The following is a 21,926-nucleotide window of genomic DNA, read 5'->3' on the forward strand; positions in this document are numbered from 1 at the left end:
AAAAAAAAAAAAAGGCCCTTCTGAACTTTCTGAAGTATAATAATCATACTAGTATAAAATGTAAATAATTTCATGAATTAATCTGAATTTGCTCTTACCTCATGTTCTGAGCGGCGAGGACAAAGTGCATCAATCTCATCAAAAAAGATGACACAGGGGGCGGAGTTACGACCTCTCTGAAACACCTGACGGACAGCTCGCTCGCTCTCACCCACATACTACAACAAATCAATGACATTCATGCAGACAGCCTGTTAGAACAAGTGAATCTCAAGAAAATGGTCAAATACATGTCATTTATTGGTAAACTGTCCGTGTTGTCCCCCCGCAAACAAATGTTCACTTAAAATTAATCCTATTTTTTACACCATTGTAAATGAGAAAAAAAATCTGAATTCAATTATTATTTTCAGTAAAAATTTAGACATCCATTGCTCGTTCATAGTGACTTAAATACTGGGCAGTCACATAGACTACTTTTATGACACTTTGGGGTTTTACATTTTAAAGTGAGGCACTCTCAACTGCCGTTGTATTGAAAAGACAGAGGGTAAAGTCGCGTGGCGCCGTGCGAGCAACGGATGTGTGAGTGGCGAGCTCTGCGCACTTTACTAGTTTTAATGCTATTTGTGTCATGTGAGAATCGATACACCCTGATCCTTGACTGTTCTAGGAAGACAATGTCAAAAAATTCAAAATCCTGGAGATATTAAAAGACACTTATGTCCTCAAGCTGACTCCCCGCGGCGGCAAGCCGGAAGCCCCAGACTCAATTCGGACGGTGAACAAAGAAAACCATTGTGAACCGATGAACGTGTCGGCAATGCTGACGAAGGTTGTTGCAGACTTGGAGGATTTGGCTGTAATACGTTGATCGATCACTTCCATGGAGAGTTGGTTACAAGCTTGTCAGACGTCGAGAGGCGGATCGATTATCTGGAGTCATCCGAAAGGGAATGAGCTGCTAATCTGCTAGTGACAAAGTCAGACTTGCAACACGTTTGGGAAAAACTGGAGGATTTGGAGAATCGTAATCAATGAAACATCATCCGAATTGTTGGAATTCCTGAGCATGAGGAAGGCCGAGATATGGTGAAATTCCTAGATGAGCTCTTCCAGAGTCTGCTCGACATAACAGGCCATAAGCTAGAAATCGAACGAGCTCATAGTTTCCCAGCTCGGAGATCGGCTGAGGGATACAGGCCCTGATTCCAAATTCCTGAGATCATACGATAAGGGTCTCATGTTACAGCTTGTGGATGAATTTGCTCATTTTGGGTACTTTTGTATTGAAGCACCAGACTTGAGAAATTGGAGGCAAAGTTGTTGCGGGGGCTCTCGTAGGTGTACATGAACTGTTTGAGTTTAGAGGGATGGATGCCGGTTGGCGCTGTCGTACATTGGGTTATGCTCATAATTTTCTTTTTTCTGTTTGTTTTGTTCTGGGATTAATTATGAATTAATTGTTGGAGTGTGGTCTTTATAATTTTAGTTTTGACACACAATCTATTTTTCAAACGTTAATATGAGTGGATTGTCTCTCTCCACTTGGAATGTGAATGGGTTGGAGCGCCCCTTAAAAAGAAGGAAGGTTATTCCTTTTCTAAAACAAAAGAAATATGATCATGTGGTTCTTCAAGAAGTGCATCTTTCCCTGCAGGAAGCTGAAAAATATGGGAAGACATGTTTTCTTTAGTGCTGGCGCAAGCAAGAGCAGGTGAGTCATTACGTTGAAAGTAAATATCTGTTAAAATATATATTTTTTATTTCTTAATTATTATTATATATATATATATATATATATATATATATATATATATATATATATATATATATATATATATATATATATATTTTTTTTTTTTTTTTCTGTGTGTGTACTCTGGCTACAGGGATGTTTGTTGGGGGTCGGGGAAGGGAAAAAATGAGGTTTAATGGTTGACTCTGTATATTAATTTTTGCTCTGTTATGTCATGTTGAAAAGCAACCAATAAAAATGTTAATCTGAGAAGACAGAGGGTTATCTTCCTTAAACATCTTTTGTTTTTGCATACAGTCAGAGGTGGGCAGTAACATGCAACATTTACACAATTACATTTACTTGAGAAAACGTTTTTGGAAAAAAAAATACTTTGAGTACATTTAAAACTTTCACAAATAAATTTCTAATTAAAAAAAAAAAAATACTTTTACTTTGTTACAATGGGCGACGTTCCTGGTTTTAATTTAATAAGTGTAAATAAATGCGTAATTTATTGAGAGATTTTTGAAAGGGACTTTTGAGTCGAGTCCAAGCAAGCCAAATAAACACTTTCTTTGCTCAACACCATGAAAAAAGTAGGCATGCAGTGCCGTCATTTTACACCAAGACAAGTGGATATTTCAAGATTAAAACTGCAGTGCGGTAAGTTTTAGTGATTATGATAACGTAGATTGTCTTAGTCATTGTCATTTTTAGGGTGAATCTGTATCTATGGGATCTTATGACCTCAGTTTATAAGTATACATTTTTATATCAGTGTTGCAATATCAGTTCCTAAATCCATGTTAATATCGGTGTTAAGTGTAAATGTCTTATACTTTATGGATCGCATGCTTGACTTCTGGACCGCGAGCTGACAGCATGTCTGCACTTGCACAGAATTTCTGCGTTTGACAGATATGCCACGTTTTTCTCATGGACAACAAAAAACAAGCTCTGAATTTAAATAAGCTCAACACTCTTCCAAATACAGATAAGTTGCAGTTTACCCTTAGTGTACAGAACTAATTATCTAAATTATTTCAACACTGAAAATACTGAAACTATACTGATCTGAGAATCCATACAGGACTTTAAAAAGCAACAGGACTTTGAAATCGTGACAGTTGGCGTTAATAAAGCACGATTCGTTTTATTCAGCATTACATATAATTGGGCCTGTGGGACATTGTTCAAATTTTTCACCATAATAATTACTAGAAACTGGTTTCCAAACTCTTTTAATTGATAGATTTGTCCAAATCTGACAAGCGTCCTTAAACTGAGTTCAACCATTGATAACATATCAATTAATGTTCTGTCATAATTTCCCACCCTCATGTTGTTCCAATCCTGTGTGACTGTGTATTTTGTGTAACCCAAAAAAGATATTAGCCATAATGTTAGAGACTGAAAGTATTAGTCACAATTTCCTTTTAAAATATGGAGGGGAAAAAAAAACAAAGTGACAGTAAATGGTGATTATAAGCTAACAATCTGTCTGACATCACTTTAATTGTGTTGCATTGAAGTCATGTGGTTTGAAACAACATGAGGGTGTATGATGACAATTTCCATTAATAACAATATTTTTTATTATTAGTATAACTATTATTATTTTGTAATACATGTTAAATATGTATTAGGTAATGAAATACTGGGCCATAATTGTCCATTTTGTTTTATTTGGAAGTAACAAGTTACTTGCTACTTGAGTATTCTTTTAATTGGACACTTTCTTACTCTTACTAGAGTAGTTTTTTACATGAATACTTTCTTCTACTTGAGTAATATTTTTAAGTAATTGTACTTTTACTTGAGTAAAGATTTTGGTACTCTACCCACCTCTGCATAGTCATACAGATTTGAAATTACATAAGTGTGAAAGTGTTGTCATCATTTACTCAATCTCATGTTGTGCCAAAACAGTATGATTTTCTTTCTTCCATGGAATACTTTTTTTTTTTTAAAGCAGAATCCTAGCCACAATTACCACTATTATTACATTATTTTCATGACAATTAATAGCTCACCATATTGAGTAACTCTGGACCCTTGACAGAGATGAAATTTAAGCCAGACTCATTGGCAACAGCCTGTAAAGTGACAGAACTCATTTCAGATACACAGGCCAAAGAAGCAGCAAATGTTAGCAGTAAATGGTATTACAAGAGAAATGAAAGAATTTGTGGCAATAGACATAAAACAAACTTTGGCTAATAGGGTCTTTCCACATCCGGGTGGTCCAGCAAGCAGCACTCCAGAGGGAGCGTTTAGACCCAGAGCCCTGAAATGCTCCGGATTATGAATGGGGGCCTGGGAATGTGCAAACACAACCATTAAATATTATGAAATACACAGGATTAATTGTGAATCTGAGAACCTGAAATTATATTTTTTAAACAAAGTAATTAAAAATTTATATTGTACATTTTTAACTAGGGACTTTGTACAAAACTACAATATTAATGAACAAGTTCTTGTTTATATGATTAATATTCCACTGACTGCATCATACATTTGAAAAAAAAAAGAGAAAGGGTGATCAAGACACATTTAATTAATAAACCAATTCTGTGCAATATTGTACTGGACTACCAGCTTACAACATAAGTGGGGAAGTCAATTCTGTCTACCCTATAACTGGACCAAATTATAAGCTTCACAGAGGGGTTTCCATTTTTAACTCTCTATGTTTACCATGATGGCCATGTTGAGCTCCTCTCGGATGTCATGCAGTGCACCAACGTCTTCCCATGTGACGTCTGGTACAGTGGCAAAGCCTTCCCGTTTAGCAGAAGGCTGAACTCTGGACAGCGACGTCTTGAAGTCTGACATGACGACACAGAGTCCAGCTAGCTGCTCTTCAGTCAGAGACTCGTTCTTCTTTAACAAAGACAACAGTTGCACCAGCTCCACCTTCTGCTGAGAAGATGGACTGCATTAATGTCAACAAAACATGATGGCAGGAAATAAATAAAACTTAAATACATGGCACAAGGCAACCATTTAAAAAGTCTTGCAGAAGTTAAGCTCATATTACTCCACACTGTGTTCTTCTTACATTCTACAGCTATGTTGACAAAGTTTATATATGTAAAGCCACACTCTAAAGAGTCAGAGTTGAAGGCATAGAACAAGAATCACACAATGTGCAAAAACAATCTAGATACAGGGGTGGGTCAGTGGTTTGGTCACTTCAGATTTTCCAAGGTCAATTACAATGAACACTGGCTCTTGGGAGATTTTGCTATGGCCACAATCTCATATAAGCCATATACTGAATCCCATGGATTTGCAGTGTTCTCTGACACGGTGTAACTCTAGTGCACCCATAACAGACCTTAACTGCTTCATTCTGTCCATAAAGCCCTGCATCGGTTCTGGGAGAAAGGAAATATTTATTCTCCTCAATAACAAACAGGAGTTAAAATTGGGCTGGGAAGTTTTGTTTGTCACTCCATTCCATTTTCTGTACGCTCCAGTCCAGTTTTTGTTTGATCCATTCCGTCTCCATTTAGTGAACATGCTCCTATACCTTTAAAGATTCTTTAAAGTGTATTAAACATTATGCTTCTTTCTAGCCAGGTTCATGGTTTACTTCACCTAGAGCGGCACTGTTCTCTCAGATCAGTTCCACACGTTCCACCTTGCCCTGCTCTGTAGCTGACTTTTTAGCCTTTGTTGATTAGGCAAAGTTGGCAAATTTCTTAACAAGAGCAAACCAGCATGCAGTAGAAGAGCAGCTGATTGCTTGCAAATGATGTAAGAAAGCATGAAATGCAAGCTGTAGATAAGCCCAGAGCGCTGGGCGGAAACTGCAGAAGAGAAGCCCTTTCAGACAGAAAAATATTTTAGCCGAATTGAAGACAAACGGTCATAAGAAATCCCAGTTTTACATATGGTCTTATTTTTTGCTGTTTGAAGACGTTTTGCCACTTCAACACTTGTGAGTGATGGCAATATATCTGGCATATCACTCACCAGGACTCGCCATGACCCAACAGGAAATACCACATTGATACCGGCACTGGTCATTAGGGCTGCACAATTTGGCCATGCACAATTATGTCATGTTTTGCCAACATTAACAATAAGTGTTGTAACCCTCTTTAAGGATGTTCTGACTTGGGTATACTCTAAAAAGGACCAATACAGTCTCAGTCCACTTTATATTCACATCGTTGTTTTTGAACCCAGTCAAATTTTGTCGTTATTCAGTATTATATTAATAATTTCAATTATTATTTTAATTACTAATATTTCATATTTAGTACACCCACTGAGGAGGGTGGCTCCCCTTGGCTTGACAACGTGACCCAGACTCCCGGATATGCAGTTTGAACAGGGGGTTTGGGGATTTATCCTATCAGGAGCAGGTGAGCTCCATGATCTCACGAAAAGTGAGTGAAGCCGAGGTGGGTGGCACCTCTCGGCTTGAAGCAGAGTCCAAGGGGCCCGGATGAATGAGCAGAAATTGAAAAAGTCAATGTTTTCAGGAGGAGCGGTTCCTCCAGACCCCCAGTGATGGTGACAATAGCAGGGTGGCTCTCCTCACCTTGAAAGCATGCATGACCCCCTAGATGTGCAGTTTGAATATGGGTTTAAAATGTGCTTTGAGTATGTGAAAGAATACAGTGCCATATCTTCAATTTGAAGCGCTTAGCACATGGAGACTGTGATTTCCATTTTATTTCCATTAATTGTGCAGCCCTAGACATTCCTACATTGCATTATTAGTTACTGGTCAAGTGGGAATACAGCAAATCGGATTCAATATTGGATTTTATTTTTGTCACTTTTTTTGAGTCTCAGGATATGGGCTGGAAACATAAAAAGATAACAGATTACTCTTGTCCCATATTTTGTTAGAGACATTCATGTGTTGGCTATTTGTTGTGTGGTCATGACTCATGACTGCTATACCGGTGCCAGTGACGTGACGTCTTCAGTGGTCTCCTCCAGCAGAACTCTGTTGACAGCGGTCATAGCCGCCTCTCGACACAGTGCCATTAAATCGGCCCCCACGTAACCTGGTGTGAGACGTGCCAACTGCCTGTAGTCAAAATCCTCTGGCAGCTTGATTTTCCGACAAAGTGTCTTCAGAATCCTGGGATGGGAATAATTAAGGAGAATTAAAGGGGAATGATTGTCAAGACCTTCACTTCACATCTTTATTAGCCACTTTTCCACCATTGGGCCAGTGCAAGGCAGGGCTATTAACTGCCCAGCCGGGGCTAATAGTCTCGGACCTTGAGCCACCAGACCAAAATCGATGTGCGTTCCCACCATCAGGCCAATAGCCCCACAGCGTTGCGCTAAAACCCACCCATAAAAGAAAATGTCAATTCTCTCATTATTCACTTACCCTGATGCCATCCCACATGTGTATGACTGTTTTTCTTCAGCAGAACACATATTAACATTTTTAGAAGATATAGCTCTGTTTGGTCCTAATATTGCAAGTACATGGGTGCCAGCACTTTGACAGTCTAAAAGTCATATTTAGACAGCATAAAAGTAATCCACACAACTCCAGTCGATCAATACTTGCAATATAAGGACCTGTCAGAGCTCTGTCTTCTTCTAAAAATCTTTATTTGTGTTCTGCTGAAGAAAGACAGTCATACACATCTGGGAAGGCATGAGGGTGAGTAAATGATGAGAGAATTTTTATTTTTGGGTGACCTATTCCTTTAATATGCCACCCTGGTGCCAATGTCGCATACCATTACACAAGCAAGAGGGAAGCTCAAGCTGAGGTATCAAGTTATCTAGTTATTTAGAATATGGAGTTTATATCTTAGGTAAACATTAGCTAGAATATAAGTTAACAGTGACAACTCACCAACTATAACTACCACGGTGTCCTGAGTGGTCTCTCCAATAATAGCAGGATGATGTCCCAGCACACCTTCCATGATCTCAAACCATGGAAAGTTCTTCCTTTGGGCACCACTTTGACCATTGTGTCTCTTAACAGATTTGTAGGGTGCCTGCAATTTATGTAATTTTTTTCTGTACCTGTACCACTGTGCACTGGATACACAACTTGGCAAGTTTGGCGGCAATATATCTACGTAATCATGCCATCAATCTGACGTTAAACGTTTTCATCAGCCCAAATATTCTGAAGAGCCCTGGTTTCGCCTACTGTCCAGTACTGACGATTCTCCATTCTCCTTTGATCTGTTAAGGTTAGCTGGTAGTAGCTAGATATGAAAAATTGGGAATGAGTGTCTTGGTGCTGACCCTCTGACCTGACTCAGCTAATCTCTGCCTTCGAAATTGACCCTGCCTAAATTACCAGTTGGCCTTGTTTGGCCAAATGGTAATCAGAGGCAGAAAAAAGGCAGTATGATAAAGCCCAGGAAGTGACAGTGGGAATGCACCTGGCCCTGGCACACGCTAGGCACATCCTCATTTTGCCCGATAGTGGAAACAGGCTACTGTCAAGACCTTCAACTTTTAATGTGCTATCATCAGCTCTCCTTATTGCATTACAGAACTGTAACCTTTAAGTCCATGTAGATTTGTTGTTCTTGAACAAAGGATCTGAATGGAATGTGTGTGTGTGTGTGTGTGTGTGTGTGTGTGTGTGTTTTCTAACCATCACAACAAACTCAAAAACACCCTTTTTTGGTCAGATTTTGTTTGAAATGACATCAGACCCATTCATTCTTCGATTTTGTAAGTATGCTATACCTTAAGCCTCAACGCAACTATCTCGACTCAAAATTAAACTACAGTGAAGCCCATAACTGTATTTGCATTCAGTGCCGAGTAGAGTACTTCTGAAATGTAAATTTATTTAAGCAATTAGTAGTAGGGATTAGATATTTTATCATCCAGCTTTGAAATGGGTAATGAGAGAATGTCTCTTGATATGATGAAGTGATGTATGATTTGCACCTCCTCATAATCATTCATGAGAAGATGTGGATTTAGCATCTATGACAGGTGCTATTCTAAAGCATGCACCAAAGTGCATTTGCATGGTACAAAAGAAGTTAGTTCCCGGCAATCGGCCAGTGCCCGGTACCTCTGAAATGTTTGTTTGCTTTTTACAAAATAGTGTCTAGAATTATGGACAGGTGGACGAGGGACGAGCTTTATTTGTATCTGTATGTTTACTCACAATGGTGCATTTCTGTGCTCATCCTGGATGTCTTAACCGAGAGAAAAACGTGAGATTACGTCTGAACATGCCAACGCAAATACGTCACACGAAAGACTGTGTGAATTCCGCCCTCTCGTGAATGTGTATACTTAAACATTAGTAGGGTATTATTATATAATATTACCCAGCTACAATTGACTCTAATGGTCTATATGTTAGTTAATTTTTTCCTACAGTAGTTTGTTGTTATTTTGTAAATAAGAGAAACATACTTCAGCCGTGCACCCTCGTCAGGAATCCCCAGACAGATCTCTCGGTCAAACCTGCCTGCTCTACGCAGGGCTGGATCCAACGAGTCCGGACGGTTAGTGGCTCCAATAACCAACACCTGAGCTGGTTCTGATATCGAATTTAGATCTAAAGTAAACAAGGAACACAAATATGAAATGTATTATGTGTCTTTAGAGCGATACAAATTAACTACACCACATTGAAGGCACATGAGTAAAGTGGTTAACAAGTGGACCAGTTTCATTCAGTACGACGCACCGTCCATGCAGGTGAGTAACTGAGCAACAATCCTCCTCTCCATGTCTTTAGAGGCCACCTCCCTTTTTGGTGTGATGGCATCAATCTCATCAATGAAAAGGATACAGGGAGCACTGTTCTATTGAAACAACACAGGGGATTTACATTTTAAACAAGTATGAGCCACTCTTGCACAGATAGAGGAGAAGTTTTTGCCAGACAATGCCCAATTTACACCTGACAATCCATCTCTGGTAATAAGCACTAAATACAGCAAATGTGAATCTTACTTTGGCTTGCTCAAACAGTTCACGCATTTTCTGCTCTGATTCTCCAGAGATTCCTGACACCAGCTCTGGAGCAGAGACCTTCAACAATGGTAGACCCGTCTCCTACATGCAAACACACACAAAATAACACACTCGCTCGTGTTGTTCATACAGATATCCATATGAATGAAATGACTCACTCCGGCCACGGCCTGAGCTAACAGAGTTTTCCCGCATCCAGGCGGCCCATGAAGCAGGAATCCCCGTGGGGGTACAATTCCCAGCTGCTGGTACACTTCTGGATGCCTCATATGGATCAGCAATTTACACATCTCCTAAAGAAGAGAGGCAGATGCAGACAGCAGTTAGATATTCATATGTAGGAAGTTCAGATATTGATAAATGTATAGAGTTTATTATGACTGAAGCGCACCGCTAGCGTGTCATCACTGCCTCCAAAATCCTCAAACTTCACAGTTGAGTACTGAAGTTCAGGGGCTTTGTTCTTCCCTTCAATTCAAATGATAAATAATACATTTAATACAGAACACCTGATTAAAAGCCTTTTCTTTTTGGGTGAATCTCACGAAATCTGGCAAGAACACATCTGGGTCATATTTCAATTAGGGATGCACCAATGTATTGGCCACCGATATTTATCGGCCAAGCAAAAACCAAATTAAAACCATCTGCAAATCAGATTAAGCATGAAAACGGCAATATGAAAAACTAGAATTCATTCAGAATTATCATCTCACTTTGTAAAAAGTCTTTGAATTAAAATGCACAATCCAGAAATAAAGATAGCCACAGAATGTAAAAGAGTTGGCACTCCAAAGAACATGTAATATTTAATTCTCACATTGAGGAAAACCATTGTTACATGACACTTGTGAAAGTGGCTCATGAGGAGGTAAAACCTTCAAAACGCTTTAAAACAGCAAACTTTGACATCCAAGACACTGGTATATTATCAATTGCACGATTTATTAAGTTTGAAATCGAACGAAGGTCTTACGCAATTACAAAAGCTTGAAATGCTGCGTTTAAAAATAGACTGCAATCAGCTCTTCAGTTAGTGCTTCAGTCAGCATTGTGTAAGCAAGAGGCTTCCTATACTGTTCTGGACATGTGGTTGACATTTCTGTGGAATTGCCAAACATAATATGTTTGCATAATATGAATTTTTATGTTCTATTTTATACAGTACAAATATGTAAATTGTGAGTTCTGTTGTTTTGAACTGCAAAAGCCAAAAAGTGCAAACATGTTTTAGAAGTATACAATAACCCTTTTTTTTTTTTTTACATCAAGCTATGACATTTAGTTATTTTTCTATATATTTTTTTCTATATTTACTTTTTATCTTCCATTTATCATTGTGTCTGACTTTAAAATTTTGGCTGTCGTGTTCAACAGATCCAATCCATGTTCAGTGGAATTACTAACTGTTTGAACAAAATCTTTTACACTTCTTTGTATGTTTTTAAAAAACAATTCCTGAGCAAAACAGTGATCTGATATCAAAATAAGATCAAAACATCGGTATCAGCATCACCCAATAGTTATTTGTTCAAATTCAAATCAGAATTTTGTAATATTAGGACTATAAAGATTTTCTCATTACTGCTCAATTCTCATTACCATAATGAAAAATGACTGCAATGTGCCTGCAAGTAGATTTAAATTTTTGTAATTGTCATTTTTCTTAGAGAGAGTTTTCTCATCTTTTTTACCTCCTATCCATACGTTTAAGCCATTTTAGGTCACTTAAAATTCAGGTTTTTAAAAAAAACATTCCGTGATGCATTTGGACAGGTGATACCAAGATTTTGGAATATGGTGTGAACACAATTTGCGTATGACAACTAAATATTCTAAATACTGAAATTTGATTGTGATGTTGTTGTGGTCAGCTGTCATGGGTTTGATTACATGTTTACAAGTCAGCCTACAATTAACCTTTTGCTAAGCTCCGCCCCCTTGGTTACAGTTGCTCGCTCTTAACAAGCCTTTACAAAACTTCCCATAGGAATGAATGGGAGATTGCCATGAACGGGCGTGGTTTTTAATAAAATATTCTCGTAAACGAAATTGATTACATTCTTACGTGGGCAGAATGAAGAGTGACATTGTAAAGCTTATTTATAATTTTTTTTTTGTAAAAGAAAAGGTTGAATTGTACAGTTATTTTGGTTATGTCCCGATATGAATACTGGTATCGGAATCGGGTCCGATAGCACGCTGAAGTACTTATAAATGCTATAAACCAATAGCGTCTGACGAATGTCATTACATAAACATTCAGTGCACAATTTAAAATCACGTTATGTCCTAGTGAGATTATTTTACCACAAAAGCTGTGATTTATTGATAAAATCTATACTTTGCATGAGCGGCATGCTGCAAAAGTCAGTACTTGTGAACGTGTGGAGACAGTGTGGTGCTGACGCCAGCTGCACATACTGGTTAAAGCTTCTCCTTGGCTCATACAGGGATAACACAGACATGAGCATAGAGCACTCTGATTGTAGCAGATGAAAGTGAACGGCGCGCAAATTCAATTTGTAGCGAGAGGCACGTACAGACAATATATTTATTAATTTAAATAACAGCTTTTGTGGTTTACTTTGAGGCAAAAGATTATCACGGTCACTTGAAAAGAGAAAAACATAATTTACGGGCGATTACACACCTGATGACATTAAATGTAAGTGAACAGAACTGCTCATAACACACTCACTATGATCCTGTGTCCTCTATATTTACTATCACCTTTACTAAGACCTGAATCAATATTTAAACAAATGAAACAAAACAATACAAACAGGGAGAAAACTGAAATGCCACATGGCATCCCAAAAAGGGGAACATCAAACAGAAAACAAAACAGGGCGGGACTAGAGGTACAGACCAGGTGGGACAGGAAGCACAGACCAGGGCAGGACCAGAGGAACAAGAGGGTCCAATCAAGGGAGGGAGAGTGGGGGGAAACCAGGGAGATTGCTCCAAGTAAGGGGCAGGATTGGTCCAGATGCACTCTAAACTTTACAAACAGTTTCAGGTGATTTAGATCGCAAAGTATGAGGGAATTATAATGCAAAAATACAAAATAAGTAAATACAGAAGCACTCTCGTTGTGGAATAAGTGGAGCTGAAGCAAAACTTGCGTGTTGAGCGTATTTTAAAGGAAACGCCCCAGCATTACATCTTTGATGCAGTTATATTTAACGCGTTTAATAAAGCTTTAATAAAGTTAAAATAATAAGGAAGCAGGTCATGTAAACAACTACAAACTCCGAAAATGGCATTTCTCTTTGCAGTCAGTGCCTATGAGTTGCGTGAATGTCCAGATCTAAGGGGGAGGGATTGAAACTGCACCCAGCTGATGCACACTCTGTCACGGGGATGCTCATCCCTCGAGCGCACAGGCTTGCTGCAGCTAAATTATAATGTGATGGCTTGCGACTTATTAAATCATAACAATGTCACTGTGCTTTTCTTATCATTAAGAAAATTGGCAGTATGCTGCTTTATTAATAAGAGAGAGTTTGTTTTTTTGTGAGTTAAAGATGGATTGATGTGAACAGAAAGGTGAGAGAAGGTCGTCTTTGCCCCATTATACACTGAAACAAAATACATTTTTGATTTGATTTTGGCTTGTTTTCCAATACAAATATCAAAAACAATATTCATCGCCAAGTGAAAAAAATACACTTATATACAAAATGTATTTTGTATATAAGTGTATTATTTTCACTTGGTTATACTTCTGCGAGTGCAGTAAAGACAAAATATACTTATATTCAAGATCATTTCCCTAAAAGCAAGGATTTTTAGACCATTTTAACCCTCTCGGGTCGACTGACGCGCCGGTGCATCCTGCTGGAGTAAATCTCCATTTTGGGGCACACAGATAAGTGTAAGACATCATTAGAGACGATAAATGGTCTACTTTTATTTGTGTACACTCACAATAACAACAAAACCTTTTTGTTAGGGCTGGGATAAACGATTATTTTTTAAACGATTAATCTAGCGATTATTTTTTCGATGCATCGATTAATCTAACGATTTGTTTTTTTCAGTCCGATTCGATTTCGATTCGATTAATCGACTTGTGACAACACCGGTAATACCGGTTTCATCGGGGGTGGGGGTGTATAAAATGTTAAAAAAAAAAACATTTGCCGGGAGTTTGATTGACTGGCATCTGATCAATCAATCATAATACGCCATTTTTGTCCGACAAAGTAGTCAGGAGAGAGAAGATTAACGTCGGTGGATTTGAATTTGAATAATGGATTGTAGGCTACTGTACTGACATCTTTCCGTGGTTAAAACAACAGTCCTTCTGATGTAGGCTACATTCATGTTTAGCCTATTTGATGCTATAAATTAACCTATTGATGCTATTAATAAATTAAAGGAAAAGATGATCGGTTCACGAGCAGCTTTAACTGAGGCAATCTGTCACGACACATTAAAGAGCCACAAAATAGTAGGCCTATTTATGGTTTAATTTTCTTTGAATGACCAAATTTGAAAGTTGAGACTTTATTAAATGTTACCTGCTTGGTCCTGTCTGTCAGCGCATTGTCAGTGTCCTCTATGTATTTTTCACGACATTCATAGCTATAAGCGCATTATTAATAGCTATAAGCGAAAACTTTAGGTGTCGACAACGTATTATAGCCTACTCCAACATCGAGTGCAAAGTGGGGAGTTGAAAAAAAAACTTACGGTGCTCTGTCATCTGCAGCTGCAACCGGGTGGCGCCTCTTCAGATGCTGGTGCATTGCCGTGGTGCTAGAATGGAAGGCCATCTCCATTTTGCAAAGACGACATATCACGGAATTGTTTCCTTTTAAATTAAAGAATTCCCATTCTTTAGAGGAACGAGTGCATGCCGCCTTGCACTTCTGATAGTCTGAGGAGCCACTCGTGTTGCTACTACGCTCCGGCGCCGCCATCTTTGTTTTGGGTCAGACGAATCGACGCGCATATTTTGCGTCGACGTATTTTTTGCGTCGACGTTATCGATGACGTCGACGCGTTGTCCCGGCCCTACTTTTTGTAAATGCTGCTTTTGTAAAATAAATAAAACAAAAAGGGTGAGCCAGTCTCTGGGTTCGCGAGCATATGAAACAAGTCACAAAAATGAACTGAAACTCAGCGAATACTTATCACACAAACATGAAACATGTCTAAAGAATGCTTAAAATGTCTACTTTTAAATGAAATAATTCAAATTTAAAACAAATATTCTCCTGCAATGTAACTGGTATGAAACAAAGCGATGTACAGTTTCTCCTGGCTCAACTAAGTATCTCTAATGTGATCACACCCACTAGCAGAGCGTGCTATTCATAATGTGCTGATGCAAATGGTAAACGCTCCCGACTGTGCCATAAAAACAAAGTTCATTCACTTTTCTGGACTCTGATGAACGTTTGTAATTTGAAGAGAGACTTGATCCAGCAGAGGATACAATTTCGGACGAGTAAGTAATTTAGTTTTCATTTGTTGACATGCTATTTTATATAACCATGTACATTACTAGTGGGACTGTTTCCAGACTTGCCAGACAGGATTCAGAGTATTAAAATATGTCCTAATAGGCAAGTTTTTGTTACATTTAAATGCCGTTTCGGCTAAAGCAGGCATTTAAAATGTATGCTGTATGATACAAATATGATATGTAATATGATATAAAAATAATATGAATGTTTAGATTATATTTTAACTAGTGTTTAAGCTGCCTCGTTATCATCAACAAAGCTTGTGCTTGCAAATATGTGTTCAGGTTAAATTAGTAAAATGCACTTTAAATATGCCCATATTTTATCAGCATATTATAATGATTTCTGAAGTATCATGTGACACTGAAGACTGCAGTAATAATGCTGAAAATTCAGCTTTGATCACAAATGGCATTTTAAATGGCATTAAAATATTCATATAGAAAACTGTTCTTTTAAATTGTAAAAATTAGTTCACAATATCACTGATTTTACTGTATTTTGGATCAAATAAATGCAGTCTTGGTGAGAAGAAAGACTTCTTTTAAATGGTAGTGTAGGTCTAAAATTAAGTAAAGTCTTTATGTAAAGAAAATGCATAGTCATATTACTTATTTTAACTTAAAACTTGATTTTGATCATTAAGTCTTTCTGTCACATTCTTTAGTGATAGGCCTAGGGGAGGGGTCTTTGTCTCCTCAGGTTTGAATTACAATCTAGATTCATGAAAGTTCACGCCTCCTCGCATATGAACTTTCTAACAATAAAAGTGTCTTACAAAAGTTAAATTACCATATTGTTTTGTATGAATGAGTGATCAGGATGGTTTTCACAACATTTTGTAGCAAAAACTCTAGGCTAAAAGATCCAGTTCTCAAAAGGCTTGTGGACAAATGTTCAGTATGTGTTATATAGCCTTATTTCAATGACTTAAAAATGTAGTTTCTTCAAAACCATACATAAACATTATTTTCTAAAAAGTACAAACATGTACACACATGTTGCTCAAATATTATTGTAGCAAAGTTTGTGCTGAATACAGTGTTATCAGACTGTAGCCATTAATGTATTTTTAAGCAACTGAAAAAAGCAAAAATGTCAAGGCATGGCAAAACCAGTGAACCTAGGTGACAAAGAAGGCCAGTGTGGAGCCAGAGAAGAGCCTGGAGCCCAAGGCAAGATCTGAGCTGCAGGGTTTGTGCCAGACAGTCTTTGACCACTGGGCAGATGGGGTCAGTGCCAGCTTCTGGGTAGAGGTCAGAAGAACTAGCAGAGACTGCTGGGCAGTGGGTGAGGTCAGTGGCGGTACAGGAGAGGTCAGACCAGGTAGGGACCCCAAAGGGCTGGACAGACTGGGTGGTGGCAGCAGCAGGGAGTTGGACTGACTGGATGTGGGCGACCACTGGACAGGGATCAGATAGGACAGCAGCTGAAGCAGGCTCCTCCACCTCTTGGCGGTCTGCAGTGTACATGGCAAGCTGGTCTTTGGCGGCTGCAAGAGGCTGGGCAGAATCGTCGACAGTCACAGGAGACTGGACAGACTCGTCAACAGCCTCAGGGAACAGGGCAGGCTCGTCAACAGCCTCAGGGAACAGGGCAGGCTCGTCAACAGCCTCAGGGAACTTGGCTGGAAGCAATGGCATTGATGGGAACAGCAGGGGAACTGCCTCCATGGCCGGGAACACAGGCAATGGCAGAGGAACAGCCTCTGTGAACAGAAGCGCTGGCAGTGACAGGGGAAATGCCTCTGTGGATGGAAGCACTGGCAGCGACAGGGGAACAGCCTCTGTGACAGAAGCACTGGCAGCGGCTGGGGAACAGGCACCTTATTCAGCATCCTTCTCCTCCGGAAGTCGGAAACAGTGCAGTAGGAGTGGCCGCCACCTCCTGGTGGTCAGCCGCATCCACTGCCGGTGAGGGAGTATCGTCGACCACGGGCTGGGATGAAGGAAGAAGGTCTTCCGAGGCACAGGCTGAAATAAACTCGGCACATTTCAGTGCAAACTTGATCATAGTGGCAAGACTTTCCCCTTCACCAATCTCTGGGAAACAAGATCTGATGGGATCATTCAGACCAACCCTAAACAATTGCATAAGGCTGACCTGATTGTGACCCAGACCTGAGGACAGCACCAAAAACTCCAATGCATACCCCCTCACAGACTTCTCCTCCTGCTGGAGTCTAAGAAGCTTCATGGCCTGCTTGACTCTGCATCGCATGGTCAGTGGTGAACAAAAAGAAATTCTCATTCTCGCTGGGTCAATGCTGGTCAGATCATTATGTCACGGAGCGTAATCAGGTAGAAGGACCCAATTGCAGGAATTAATAAAATGAAAGATTTTTTTAAATAAAACCATAAAAACAGGGAACAAACAAACTCTCACAAGGGAGAAAACTTAAAAGCAAAACAATCTGAAATCCTACAAACACAAGAGGAAAGAGAGCACAATATATACAGGTAAGGCACATATGGAACAGATGAAGTCAATTAACATAACAAGGACTAAACAGGGAGAGTGATGAGGGTAACAAGGAGGCGAGGTCAGGGAAGCATATGGCAGACAAACACAAAGCCATGGGCTAACACACAAGACAACAGAGATGAGTGCACATGGCTATGAAGGACGAAACCCAACCATGTGCACTCACACAACACACAAGACTGAGAGAAGAGCACATGGAAAGAGGACCGAAACCGAAGCTTCACAAAAGACGAGACATGGAGTGTCCGAATCTCGACCCAGAAAAGAAACCGAACTAGGCTGAGTTAGGACCCAGACATCACACTCCCAACACAGAACATGAGTGTCAGGATCCTGTCACCACTATAAACACGACTGACAGTGTGACAGGAACCTGACAGGTAAGGATCGTAATCAACATTATGCCACAAATACTGACGGTTGAGCTTAAATTATATTAAACCCAGAACATTCCTTTAACTGACATTAAAATGTTACCATGAAAAAATCTTTACAGTCCTCAATATAGGCTTCGTTTTCTATAGATTTTGGGGTGAAATATGAGCGAGACATGTTCTTGACAGATTTCGTGAGATTCATCCTTTTAATGATTTTAATAAATATGAAGTGATGTTTGATATGTGCAAAATCACTTTCACTCACTCTTTTTGGCCAGTATTTCTGCATTGATTTCTGCATCCACGTCATTCATTTCTCCTTGTTTTCTGTGTTTCCTTCGCTTCAACTTTTCATGTTTTGATTTCTTCTCTTTCAGCTTTGTTGAATCTCTATGCTTCTGAAAACATGATGAAGTCTGACATGACCAAATCACATCATCACATATATTAAACTGCTATTAGCACAAACACAAAGTGCTGCTGTGTACCGAAGTGCTGGTGGCCGCCTCCTCACACAGATCTATGAAGATGTTCTCCTGTTCTCTGTCTCCAGTTTTATCAATGATCCAGCCATCACCGCCGCTCTTCACCGTCAAGGTGCTTGTGTTTCCTCTCTGATAGAGCGACACCAGCGAGCTGTCCTTGTGATTTGTGTGCTGCTGAAACACCCAGATAAAATGTAAAACACACTGACATAAGTTACATCTTAGGAACTGACATTTCTAGGTTCTGCATTCAGTCAGAGAGGAAAAAATCCATTACTTCATGTTCAGAAATATCGTCCTCACTGTCTGTGCTGTCTCCTGTGATGTGACTGTCGCCCCTGAGACACAATATCAGATCATATTAGCAATAATAATCACTGTTAAAATCAATATAGTTTTAAGCAGCCAGATTTGAAAGAATCAAAATGATTATTCATCATTTGTATATATGCAAGAATTACATAAATGGGAATAATATTGTCAGTACTCATGAATGCAGAGAGAGTTGTGTCATACCCATCCACTTGACTGTGTCTCGCTCTTTTGGCCAAATGTTTATTTTCCAGTGTAGTGATTTCAGACTCACTGCATATAGCTGCATGAACTACATAGAATAATATTTCATCGTTTTTCAACAATATCATCTCAAACTTGAAGCTTCAGTAAGTTATCACCAAAGTGATGATAGCATAGTTTGAAAATTAAAACAAAAAGCTGACAATTGTTTAATAATGCAATAGTAATACATGAACTGTCCTCCTTATGGGTGCAGTGCAGTGATTCAATAAACAGGTGTTTGAAATATTAGCCTCTACAATAGTATGAATTTTAACACTATAAAAGACCAGAACTTTCTGATTTATAAAATATGCATTTACGTGAACACCTCTGAGGAGTTTCTACCTTTTTCCACTTGAATCCTGAAAGCTGTCCTGTTCCTCCGGCCATACTCCATCCTGCTCAAAATACATTATAGGCTCAGCTCTGTCAGGGTTTAACTCATACACTGATAGAGAATCCTTTTTTTGTACCTAAATTTACCTAAACTGCTGCTGAAGGTCAGAGGCCATTGATGAGATGTCCACATAATCATCATTATGTGCTTTCAGATACTGAAACATGAATCTCATTATATAGGCATATTCAGAAAGCCATTTTGAAAACAATTATATTAGCAAATCCGTTTAGTGGCAGGGAAATTACACAGTTTAGCATTAATTTATTGCAATAGAGTAAACGTACTATAAATAATGTTTTTGGTATGTTTTAATTTATAGTGAAAAAATACATAAATAATGATCAAATCGTTTTTTTTTCTTTAACCAACCAAAGGTACAAACGATGCTGAAATGACAAATGTTCCTTCATGTATTCAAATAAATACAATAATATCAGATCGTCGTTTTTCGAAAGTCAAAAAATACACTGTTCTTGAAAGGTTTTGGATTTTAGAATTGTACATGCAAAGCTCTAGAATGAATCATTAGGGGCCCAACCACCAAAGATATTGAAACCTAATTGTATTTGTACTGATTTTCTTTTTCTGCTCTAAGAGTGAGTTAACCGTAGAGATCCAAAAGTACATATCTTAATACCATGGTACTTTTTGTAAGTGGCATCAATAAAAGTAAAATATCAGTGTGATTTGTTCACTTTAAGTTTAGGGTATTTCACTCAGATTCAGACACACGTGTTTGTTACATTATAACACATGCACACTGATGTCTATTTACCTGCTGGACTCTGTGTTTGAGTCTTTGATCCATATTAAATCCACTGCGGTTCTTCATCATTTATCCCACATGAGTTCACGGCAGCGGTTTATTCCCGTAGAAATGTCAAACACTGAACATAAAAACGCTGAACATAAAAACACTTCCCACTTTCATCTGTCCATGTGGAGAATGTGCTGCTGTTAACTAGACTCAACAGCGACACGTGTCGGACGGGAGAACATCACTGACGAAAAGAAACGATAAAACTTATTAATATCAAGGATTGCCATGTAACGACTCTTCAGCTGTCGCAGAAACCCAAACCGACGTACATTTGAATATGTATTCTACATAAACAATTGCCTATTGTGAAATCCAAGTAATGTAGACCAAATTTAATGTAATTAAGTAGTTAATAAACTATTTATGTCATAACTGTCATACGATTAAAATAAATCAAAATGTACGTTTTACACAACTTTTTGACACCCAACACTGGCACATCAAAACAAAATTAAGGCCACACCATTTGCATAGAAGTCTGATGAATTGCCATTATAAGTGCTTATTTGATTTAAAACGTTAAGGCATGCTTTTCTATAAAGATTTAACTGTGGGCTTTCAGACATTTAAAACATTAGCCTACTTTATGATTTTCTATAAATCTCTTTGAAAAAAATATGTATTGTGAAAAGCGCCATACAAATAAAAATGACCTGACTTAGCTGATTTCTATGGATAAACAGTGCTACTTGGTGGATTTATCCCATCAACTTCTCCATCATTAGCACGGTCTCAGTGGTTAGCAGCGGGCATGATTATGTTGTCAACATGAGCAAAGAGGATGCGTTTAGCCTGGCAGAAGAGGAGTTCCCAGCTCTACCTGCTACTCCAAGCAAGCCACCAGCTGCTAAGAAAAAGGCCAGTGATAATACAAGTGTTGATATTTCTTCTCAGCTGGCAAACATAACCCAGCTGATCAACAGTCGCTCTGACGCAATAGAAAGAAAGATATCCGACTTGAAAGAAAATGTGGATGCTGTGTCGTCTGATTTAAAGACTGTTACAGCAAAGGTGGTGTGCTTGGAGCGGCGCGTGGATCAAATTGAACAGCCGATCAGCAAATTGGAAAGAAGAATGGATGATCTAGAAACCTACATGAGACGTCGCAATTTGAAGATCATAGGCATTCCAGAAGCAGCGGATGAAAATATTCATCTAGAAGTTATCAAGATGTCGAGCTGTTCTTCCCAGCGAAAGCGATAAGCTTCCAGGTGCCATTGATGTTGTTCACCGTCTCGGGAGTGCGCAACAGAGCGGCGGTAGGCCTAGAGCAACCATACTGCAGTTCTCTTACAAGAGGTTCTCTCGTATTGCGTAAGCTAGCTTACGCTACGGGAAAGATTCATCTTTTCTGAGATATTGAAGCCAAAAAATTATCCTTAATTTTTGTATCCATTGTCAACGCAGTGCGGCAGCTGCAGACCTTGAGCGGGCTAGCTAGCGAGCTCATAGGTTGCTCTGCGGCAACTGCTGCAGCCTATAGACGAGCTTGGGCGAACTCGCATCCAATGAGAGGCGTCTGCGCGCTCACTGCATCAAAGCCCGCCAAAATGGGCGTGACTTGAGTGCATATAAGCGTAGTTCAGTAGGCTGGAACCCTGGTTTTCATTGACTGAAGCGAA

At 39.0% G+C, this 21,926-nt stretch overlaps 1 protein-coding gene across 5 annotated transcripts in view; it reads right to left on the reverse strand.

Annotated features, from left to right (window-relative positions):
- LOC127660465 (nuclear valosin-containing protein-like) overlaps positions 1 to 20,426 on the reverse strand; it is a 35,091-nt gene extending 14,665 nt beyond the window's left edge. Inside the window, exons 1-17 of one of the 5 annotated variants that reach the window (XM_052150722.1) lie at positions 20,260 to 20,426; positions 19,568 to 19,638; positions 19,430 to 19,482; positions 19,043 to 19,130; positions 18,804 to 18,864; positions 18,530 to 18,697; positions 18,307 to 18,439; positions 10,092 to 10,168; positions 9,859 to 9,993; positions 9,680 to 9,781; positions 9,411 to 9,528; positions 9,134 to 9,278; positions 6,668 to 6,851; positions 4,442 to 4,663; positions 3,953 to 4,057; positions 3,775 to 3,837; positions 99 to 218 (exon numbers count right to left, since the gene is read on the reverse strand). In XM_052150722.1, the coding sequence (XP_052006682.1) occupies positions 99 to 218; positions 3,775 to 3,837; positions 3,953 to 4,057; positions 4,442 to 4,663; positions 6,668 to 6,851; positions 9,134 to 9,278; positions 9,411 to 9,528; positions 9,680 to 9,781; positions 9,859 to 9,993; positions 10,092 to 10,168; positions 18,307 to 18,439; positions 18,530 to 18,697; positions 18,804 to 18,864; positions 19,043 to 19,130; positions 19,430 to 19,482; positions 19,568 to 19,638; positions 20,260 to 20,319 (1,905 nt within the window). In that variant the 5' untranslated portion in view covers positions 20,320 to 20,426. Of the gene's footprint in view, positions 1 to 98; positions 219 to 3,774; positions 3,838 to 3,952; positions 4,058 to 4,441; positions 4,667 to 6,667; positions 6,852 to 9,133; positions 9,279 to 9,410; positions 9,529 to 9,679; positions 9,782 to 9,858; positions 9,994 to 10,091; positions 10,169 to 18,306; positions 18,440 to 18,529; positions 18,701 to 18,803; positions 18,865 to 19,042; positions 19,131 to 19,429; positions 19,483 to 19,567; positions 19,639 to 20,259 lie in introns of all 5 variants that reach the window. The other 4 variants (XM_052150720.1, XM_052150721.1, XM_052150719.1 and 1 more) reach the window with 4 other exon arrangements.
- Positions 20,427 to 21,926: the final 1,500 nt, after the last annotated feature.

The sequence above is a fragment of the Xyrauchen texanus genome, chromosome 20, assembly GCF_025860055.1.
Source record: "Xyrauchen texanus isolate HMW12.3.18 chromosome 20, RBS_HiC_50CHRs, whole genome shotgun sequence".
In the NCBI taxonomy this organism is placed as follows: domain Eukaryota; kingdom Metazoa; phylum Chordata; class Actinopteri; order Cypriniformes; family Catostomidae; genus Xyrauchen; species Xyrauchen texanus.